Genomic DNA, 9765 nt, shown 5'->3' on the forward strand with positions numbered 1-9765 from the left:
GGAAGTAGAGGCAATAGGAAAATTTAGATTATTGTTAAAGACTGGATTTTATTTAAATCTTGTTGAGATATTTATTATACCATCTTTTAGACGGAATTTGATTTCTATTTCTATTTTGGACAAATTTGGTTATACTTGTTCATTTAGAAATGGAAAATTTAGTTTGTTTCATGATTCAAAATTGGTTGGTTTCGATTCTTTATCAGGTTACGATAATCTTTATTCAATTGATACAATTGCTTCTTTTAATGAATCCCAGCATGTAAGTACTCGAGGTGTAAAGCGAAAATTAACCGGCTAGAATTCTGCCTCGTTGTGGCACAAGAGATTATGTCACATCTCCAAAAGGAGAATTGAGAGACTTGTGTCTGACGAGATTCTAGACCCTCTTGATTTCACATATTATGATCTATGTGTCAACTGTATAAAGGGAAAACAAACCAATAAAAGGAGATTTCAAGCCAATAAGACTTCGGACGTCATAGAACTTAGACATACGGATATTTGTGGACCATTCTCTATGGGTTCTTGGAATGGTTTGTAGACATAAAAAATAAATAAATAAGTAAATAAAATAAAATGGATTTGGTCGATTTAAATCATTAGCCCAATTAAATTTAAATTTACTAAAGTCCATAAAACCCAAAGGCCCGTACCAAATTTTAAATAAATAAACAAACAAAATAAATAAAACCATAATTACTCAATTATCTTTTTTAATTAAATATAATTGAGTAATTACCAAAATTAGCCCAAATCCTCCTCTATAAATAAGACCAATGGTCCATAAGACGGGACACACATAAAGCAAGCAAGAAAAAAGTAGAAAACGCCACGAAATGCTGAAAAAATTCCAAGACTAGAAGAAAAGAAGAATTCTTCTCAAATCCAAATCCAGTGAACTCCAAGAAGATAAAAATCTTCTTCGAATCAAACAGGTTCACGTCAAGTCCTAGGAGATCAAAGTCTTCTTCAAATCAAATTAAATTCAAGTCCAAATCTAAGCCCCGAAGTTCAAGTTCTGAACAAGTCAAGTCTCGATAAATCGAATTTTTAACAAATTCTTGAAGACTAGGATTCAAGCTACGTAACCCCTCGTCTTCAAATATAGAGATCATTAATCAGAGGATTTTACGATTTTGCAATTATAAGAAGGTCAACATCACTTGTATTTATCAAAATACAATTTGTAACGATTTTTGTATTTTAATACACAAGATTTCGTCGTACAAATTTCTTGGCATGCCCGGTGGGACCTTCTTGTTCTCTCATCTTTTGATCTCAAAATCTTCAAATTTCAACTACTACATCAGCAATGGCAGGTGAAAAGGCGAAACAAACTATGACTCATCTTGAAGAGACACTTGCGGAACTCTTCCATATGACCAAGGCCCAAAAAAAAATTGGGAAAACTCAACTGGTCACACCACTGAAGAAGTTCTCCAACAAAGGCAACTGAAAATTGCCTTAAAAAAGCCAAACTCTCATTCAACAGAAAAAACCATGAGTTCAACGAAAAGTTCTCGTTCGGGCTCCATATCTGGTGGTAGATCCTTGTCTAGATCTCCTCATGCCACTTTTCAGCAAAAGTGGGAAGATGATGTCTCATCTGAAGAATCACTTGAGCCAGTGATGGTCACAGAAGCTGCATCGGGCTCAAATGATCGAATTCAACAAATGGCTTTAACTATTGAAAAATTAACATAGTCATTGGAAGACAAAGATGCACAGATTGTTGCACTCACACACAGGCTAGAGTCACAAAATCCATCAACTAAAGAAGATCAAGAAAATTCAGGATCTTCCAAGGCGAAAGAGTTAGAAGTCTAAGAGCACCAACAAAAGCAAGATATGCATGATCGGATAGTTGTTCAAAACGTGTTGCGTGACACCACTCAACTCTCTGTTGGCTCTCTATCCATCCAATGACTTCAACATATGATTGCAGACACCATTCATGCCTAGTATGGTGGTTCATTACAATCTTCACTGGTGTATGCCAAGCCCCACAGTCGTCGAATCGACGAAATAAAGATGTCACTCGGTTATCAACCTCCAAAATTTCAGTGTTTTGATGGAAAAGACAGTCCAAAGCAACATGTTGCCCACTTTATTGAGACTTGTAACAATGTAGGTACTTACAATGACACTATGGTGAAGCAGTTTGTATGCTCCCTCAAAGGTTCTGCATTTGAATGGTACACAGACTTACCAGCAGGGTCAATTGACAGTTGGGATTAGCTTGAGTGATAGTTCCTAACACGCTTCTACAGCACCCGACGAATTGTCAGCCTTCCAAAACTTGCTCGAACAAAACAAAGCAAGGAAGAGCCCGTTGTGGAGTACATTGAACGCTGGAGAAACCTCGTGCTTAATTGCGAAGAAAGAATAAGCGAAGCATCTTCCATCGATGTGTGTGTACAAGGCATGCATTGGGGATTGCTCTATAATCTCCAAGCAAACATGCCTCACTCATTCGAAGAATTGGCAACACGTGCTCATGACTTGGAGCTCCAACTTGTAAGGCATGGGAGTTACTTACCAAGTGATCCACGTGACAAGAAAGATCCTAAGAAAGAGATAAGGAAAGACGCCAAGGCAAGTAAGTCCAAAGAAGCTATGGCGATTTCTACTATTCCTGCAAAGATAGCCTTCCAGGGGTCAAGCTCGAACTTAAAACCAAAGCCGAAATTCAGACCTAACAGAAGACAAGTTCAAAGTAGAGGTCATGTGACTCTAAAAGAACTTGAAGGAAAGGAGTACCCATTCTCAGATTCTGAAGTTTCTGGAATTCTAGATCAGCTCCTTGAACAGAAGATAATCGAACTTCTAGTACTAAAAAGACTCGAGGAAGCTGGTAAGATCGATCATCCTAAATACTGTAAATTTCACAGAATCATTAGCCATCCAGTGGAAAAATGCTTCGTCTTGAAAGATCTCATTGTTCGTTTGGACTAAGAAAATAAGATCAAACTTGAAATCGGAGAGAATCCAAGAACTGCCTGCTCGATGGTTTCGTTTGGATCATTTGATCCAATTCCCATTGTAGAGAAGAAACAAACATTTTTTAGTGTACGTGATACCTGTAAATCCTCAGTTAAGGAGTTTGGACCTCAACTTCCGAAAGGAGCCATCCCAGCGAAGTTTCAGGTAGACAGAGAAATTATTATCAGTTACGTCTATCCAGGGATGGATGGACCAAATGTACCCAATCTTCCAACCTTTTATGAAATTATGACAGGTGGCTTGGATGTTTGGGATTCTGACTCAGAATCTGAAGACGAGATCGGTGATGGCTGGTCCACTTTTATAAAGAAGAGAGAGAAATACCGAATGCCAAATAAAATAGGTAAAATATTACATTCTACACCTCTTGTAGGAACAGAGTTGGAGGGATTGGGAACAAAAATTCAACTCAATAAAGAGGAAACATTAGAATAAGATCAGGGGGCATGGACACTTGTGAAAAGACGTCGTCGAAAGGCTCCACAACTCTCAAGTTCTAATGTTTGTAATAAGAAATCAAGACCAAAGAACAACCGAGGAAAATAGCCTGAAACCAAGCCAAGAATACCTACTAAGTCAATCGGGAGAGAAGCAGCTCCGCGCATTCTTCCTAGACTACCAACCCTGGGTGATTATTTTCCTAAGGGTTTCTTTGATAAGGAATATCTCACCTCCAATGTAATTAGCGTAGAGGAGAAAAATGAAATGAAGAATGCATCAAGGCAGACTTCAAAACAGAAGACAACTATCTCACGGCTTAACAATATTCCTGCCAGTACGAGTCTAGTAGAATCTCTCAGTATTCCTTTCGATGATCGAATGGATTTGATTGTAGGTCTAATCGATCCAGAAGAATACGAAGGTGAAGTTCTAAAACATATTGGATTCGCAACTCCTCAGGACTGTATGACCGCCATAACATTTGATGATGAATATTTACAATTGGGTTCTCGTCCATATAATAGGCCACTGTATGTCAGCGGTTATATTCGAGGATACAAGATGAATCGCATAATGATTGATTGTGGATCTGCTATGAATATTATGCCAGTTAAAACAGTGAAGAAGGTTGGGACTAATGTTGGTGATCTGTCCAGAAGCAAAATCATGATTCAAGGATTCAATCAGAAAGGTCAGCGAGCCATTGGCATGATTCGCTTGAAGCTACAAATAGGAGAGTTAATCTCCTCAGCTCTCTTCCATGTCATTGATGCTAAAACATCATATGAGTTACTCTTTAGATGTGTTTGGCTACATGAAACTAGAGTGGTACCTTCCACCTGGCACCAATGCTTCAAATATAGCCGAGATGGAGAAGTTAAATGTGTGGTAGCTGAGTCTAAACCATTCCTTGAAGAAGAATCCCATTTTGCTGACGCCAAATTCTACATGGAAGATGAAGAGTGCAATTCTGTAAGGTTGACAATGTCTGGATTCAAAATCAAAAAAGATGCAAATGATCATGATACGTCTAGTGCTGTTCAATCTCATCAAATTATTAAAGGCAAATCAAAATTTACATTCGAAGGATTCTCTAGAGGCAAAAAACCTCAAATAGAATCAACCGATTTTGAGGTATTGAAAAAAGAGATAACTCTTCTAATACCTAGTATTCTAAAATTGCTTCTACCCCATCAACTCATGGCGGTCCGAGAGGAATATAGACCTACATTAGAGGCTTCGACATCCGTTCCAGACATATCAAAACTTTATATTTCTAGCTCACCCAAACAAGAAGGAGCTCCTGAATCAAAAAAGACTTTCAAAGGATGTTACAATCCTCAAGTCAAAAAGTTATTTGAAAATGTTGGGTTTGGAAAAGGAGAGCCTCGTAAATTAGGTTATCTTAACACTGTCCTTTCATGTGGGCGTGTCCCTTCTAATTCTGATGGAACCCTGATGTCTCGACCTAGGTATGGTTTGGGATATGATCCTAATCCACCAAGGAAGATTAAGGTCAAGAAGGTTTCCTCAAACCCCATCATGGTTCAAATTTATGAAGTTACAGAAGAGAAATTAGAACAACCGAGACCTTCAGTGTTCGATCGAATTGAAAGTGAGAATGCTAGAGTTTCGGTGTTTACAAGGTTAAAAGGAGAACCCTCTCTAGTGGTCGATGTAAAAGGTAAAGTTTCCATCTTTCAAAGATTAAACGAAGATTCTTCTTCTTCTACCCAGATTGATAGAAATGTACAAGCTCCCCAGATGCCAAAGATGATCTGCATTTTCTCGACTTGGAATCAAAACTTCCAATCCGAGTTCGAAACCACAACGGTCAAGAAGAAGACGGCGACATCAAAAACTTCACTCATCCCTAAAGGGTAAAGAAGACGAGGAAAAAGTTTTTACCAATCACGTAGCCTTTGAAGAAGCTCCCGATTCAGACTCTGAATCCAAAAGTTCTGTTGATGAACCTAAACTAGCCCCACCTACATTTGAAGAAGGTGGGCAAGCTACTGTGAATGACTTAAAACAATTGAACTTGGGAATCGAAGAAGACCCGAGACCAGTATTTTTAAGTACCCTCCTTAGTCAAAAAGAGGAATTCGAGTACATTAGTTTGCTTCAGGAATACAAAGACGTGTTTGCGTGGTCTTACAAGGAGATGCCGAGGTTAAACCCTAAGGTTTCAGTACATCATCTCGCAATAAGACATGGAGTTCGACTAGTCAAACAACCTCAAAGAAGATTTCGACCAGAACTGATCCCTCAAATTGAAGTAGAAGTCAACAAACTTATTGAAGCTAGATTCATACGTGAAGTGAAATATCCAACATGGATCGCGAATATTGTCCCTGTTAAAAAGAAGAACGGGCAATTAAGAATTTGTGTTGACTTTCGAGATTTGAATCAAGCATGTCCGAAAGATGATTTTCCACTTCTGATAACAGAATTGATGGTGGATGCAACTACCGGATATGAAGTCTTATCTTTCATGGACGGATTCTCCAGATACAATCAGATACAAATGAACCCGAAAGACTAGGAGCTCACATCATTTCGTACCCCTAAAGGCATATATTGTTACAAAGTTATGCCTTTTGGATTGAAAAATGCGGGGGCTTCAATGACATGCTGCATAAGAACGTGGAATGTTATATAGATGATCTTGTTGTCAAAACCAAAAGACGTGACAATCATTTACAAGATTTACAGGATGTTTTAAAAAGACTTCGAAGACATTAACTGAAGATGAATCCATTGAAATGTGCACTTGGCATCACCTCTGGAAAATTTCTCGGCTTCGTTGTTCGACATCGAGGCATTGAAATAGATCGATCAAAAATTGATGCCATAATCAACATGACAGAACCAAGAAACATACGTGAGTTGAAAAGTCTTCAATGAAAACTTGCATACATTCGAAGATTTATCTCTAACCTGGCTAGACAATGTCATCCATTTAACAAATTGGTGAAGAAAGATGTACCATTTGAGTAGGATGATGCTTATCAAAATGATTTCCAAAGCACTAAGCAATATTTGTCATGTCCACCGGTACTTACAGCTCCAGTCCCAGAAAAGCCACTGACTCTTTATGTTGCAGCACAAGAATATTCTCTAGGAGCACTTCTTGTCCAAGTCAACGATGAAGGAAAAGAGAATGCATTCTATTAATTAAGCTGAACACTAGTAGGCACTGAAATGAAGTATTTACCTAATGAAAAAATGTGCCTTGCATTAATCTTTGCAGCTAAAAAGTCGAGACATTATATGCTATCACACACGATCAATCTCGTTTCAAAGATTGATCCATTGAAGTACATATTGTCTAGGCCAATTCTCTCTGGCAAGATTGGAAAATGGGCACTACTATTGTCTGAGTTTGATATCAAATTCATTCCACAAAAGGCCATTAAAGGATAAGCTTTGGTAGGTTTCCTAGCTGACCACCCAATTTTAGTGGAATGGGAACTTCAAGAAGACCTTCCCGATGAAGAAGTTCTATTCAATGAAGCCATACCATCATAGAGGCTATACTTCGACAGGACAGCCCGAAGTTATGGTGCCGGAGCAGAAGTAGTCTTAGTCACTCCCCATGATCTTGTCATGCCCAGCTCTTTTGCCTTAGCAGAGAAATGTTCAAACAACGTGGCGAAATATCATGCCCTTATCCTTAGTTTAGAAGCAGCGTTAGATATGGATATCCACCAGCTGGAAGTCTTTGGAGATTCTAAATTGATAATCAACCAACTTTTAGTTGAGTATGAAGTCCGAAATTCAGACCTAAAACCATACTATGAATATGCATCAATGCTTATGAAACGATTTGATTCAGTAAAAATTAAATTCATCCCGAGAAGTGAAAATAGGAAAGTTGATGCCTTAGCTAATTTGGCTACTATTTTAGCTAGGTCAAATGAAGATTTCTCACACTCCATATCAATTGCTCAAAGATGGGTGCTTCCGTCATTGCTACCCAGTAATTTGGAAGAAAACAATAGCGTCGAAGTACTCGAAAATGAGGAAAGAGAAGATTGGAGACAGCCGATAATCGATTTCCTTCAACATCAAAAGCTACCAAATAATCGATGGCGAAAAACTAAAATCAAGAGGTGTGCCTCTTGCTTTATCTTTTATAAGGGAACACTTTATCGACGATCATTTGATGGAGTTTTCCTTTGATGCCTAAGTGATGACGAAGCAACACAGGTCGTGGAAGAAGTCCACTCTGGAATTTGTGGTACCCATTAGTCTGGACCTAAACTCCATTTCGAATAAAAAAGATGGGCTATTACTGGCCAACTATGGTACAAAACTCCATGGATTATGCAATAAAATGTGTAGCTTGCCAAGCTATGCCAATTTTCATTCATCAACCTCCAGAACCATTACATCCGATAGTAGCTTCATGGCAGTTTGATGCATGGGGTCTTGATGTAATTGGACCTATAACTCCAAAGTCTTCAATAGGGCATGCATACATCATCGTCGGGACCGACTACTTCTCCAAGTGGGCCGAGGCCGTACCATTGAAGGAAGTAAAGAAAGAAAATGTTGTAAATTTCATTCGTATCCAAATCATTTATCGATATGGTATTCCCCAGCATATCATAACTGATAATGGAAAATCATTCTGCAATAGCCACGTAAACAATTTATGTGCTAAGTTTGGATTCAAACAGTATAACTCATCCATGTACAATGCGGTAGCTAACGGATTAGTAGAGGCATTCAACAAAATACTATGCAGTTTGCTAAAAAAGGTTGTCTCCAAATAAAAAAGAGATTGGCATGAGAAAATCGGTGAAGTCTTATGGGCTTATCGAACTACTTATCGGACTCCAACACAAGCCACTCCTTATGCCTTAGTATATGGAGTAGAAGCTATACTTCCTCTGGAGTGTCAAATTTCGTCACTTCGAATTGTCATCTAGGAAGGTTTGACAACTAAAGAAAATGCCAGCCTTCAATTGGAAGAGCTAGAAGTTGTGGATGAGAAGAGGTTAGAAGCACAAATGCATCTAGAGTGCTATCAAGCTCGAATGACCAAGTCTTTCAACAAAAAGGTATGACCAAGATCATTTCAAGTTGGAGATCTGGTACTTTCCGTGCGCAGGCCAATCATAATCACAAGAAAAATAGGGGCAAGTTCCAACTTAAATGGGATAGTCCATTTATTATTACTCATGCATTCACTAACAGAGCGTACAAGATCGTCAACAAAGATGGATTGCAAATCAAACCTACCAATGGAAAATTTTTAAAGCATTTTTATGCTTGAAGTTCTTTATTTTTAAATTTTTTCATTGTACAAAAAAATTGTGTTTTTGTAATGAACTACGTTCTACTTGATCCCGTTTGGGTACGTAGACAGCTTGAATAAACTATAAATTCAAGTTTAGTCACAACTAATAAATTCTTTCAATTTGTTTACCAATTGTTGTAGTAAAAAAAACACAATAAACATGAAAACGAAAAGTTCATCCAAATAAAAAAAATAACAAGTCAAAATTCATACAATATGGTCTAAAAAAAAGGATAAGAAATTCATGACTTCATCAGGATCACTCGCCATTGATCACTCGCAGGAAACTATCTTCAAGGGTCTTCCTTTTCTGGTCAATGGATGCTACGCTAGCGACATCTCTTATCTGTGTTTCTTCCAATGCTGCATTTTTGTTCCAATCATACTTTTCTCTTCCTCTTGGGCTTGAAGTTCATTACGGAGTTTATCTAGCTCAAAGGTTAGCTCACTAATTTTGCCTCTCAACGAAGAACACGTGGAATCCTTTACTTCCAGTTGAATGTTCAAAAGTTTCAACTCCTCAGCCTTTTCTTCAACGGTTGGACAATCCAGGTGTTGCTTTCTTTCAGATAAGTAAGAGTCAACTTTTTTCAAAAACACATCCATGTTCATCATCAAAGGCGCTGGGTCTGTATGGAATGATTTGGTAATCACGTTTTGAAGAATTAAGTTATTTTCATCCCACCAAGATTAAATATTGGAGAATCCATGCTTCAAGACATCTTTTGAAGGTAATTAGTCATGGCTTCTTCCAGAGCAGCCTTCAGATAAGAAGACTCTTGGATAATTCCAGGCGGAGGACCAGACATGAAAGAACAGATTGGTACAACCCGATGATTATTTGTTTGTGAAAGCAGAATACTGACTAAAACCAACGAAGATGGAATGACATGAACTCCTTGATTGATCTCTGAAATGTTAGCTCTCACAGTCCCTGAATTTACTTCATTTTCAGCATTAAAATTGTCCATGATATGTACCAAAGTACCTCCATTGATGGTGCCCGGATA

The 9765-nt window shown here is 38.1% G+C and overlaps 1 protein-coding gene across 1 annotated transcript; it reads left to right on the forward strand.

Annotated features, from left to right (window-relative positions):
* The first annotated feature begins 3711 nt into the window (after positions 1–3711).
* Positions 3712–5992, forward strand: LOC111394274. The gene is made up of 2 exons (XM_023020032.1): positions 3712–5196; positions 5327–5992. The coding sequence occupies exons 1-2, from the start codon at positions 3712–3714 to the stop codon at positions 5990–5992; spliced, it is 2151 nt and encodes a 716-aa protein (XP_022875800.1).
* Positions 5993–9765: the final 3773 nt, after the last annotated feature.

The sequence above is a fragment of the Olea europaea genome, chromosome 5, assembly GCF_002742605.1.
Source record: "Olea europaea var. sylvestris chromosome 5, O_europaea_v1, whole genome shotgun sequence".
Lineage (NCBI taxonomy): Eukaryota > Viridiplantae > Streptophyta > Magnoliopsida > Lamiales > Oleaceae > Olea > Olea europaea.

Bases quoted from the DNA above. Each gene is read 5' to 3' on its own strand.
- LOC111394274 (XM_023020032.1), top strand. From the start codon at position 3,712: ATGAAGAATGCATCAAGGCAGACTTCAAAACAGAAGACAACTATCTCA. The intron at 5,197-5,326 runs GTACAAGCTCCC...TCATCCCTAAAG, and splicing joins CTACCCAGATTGATAGAAAT to GGTAAAGAAGACGAGGAAAA.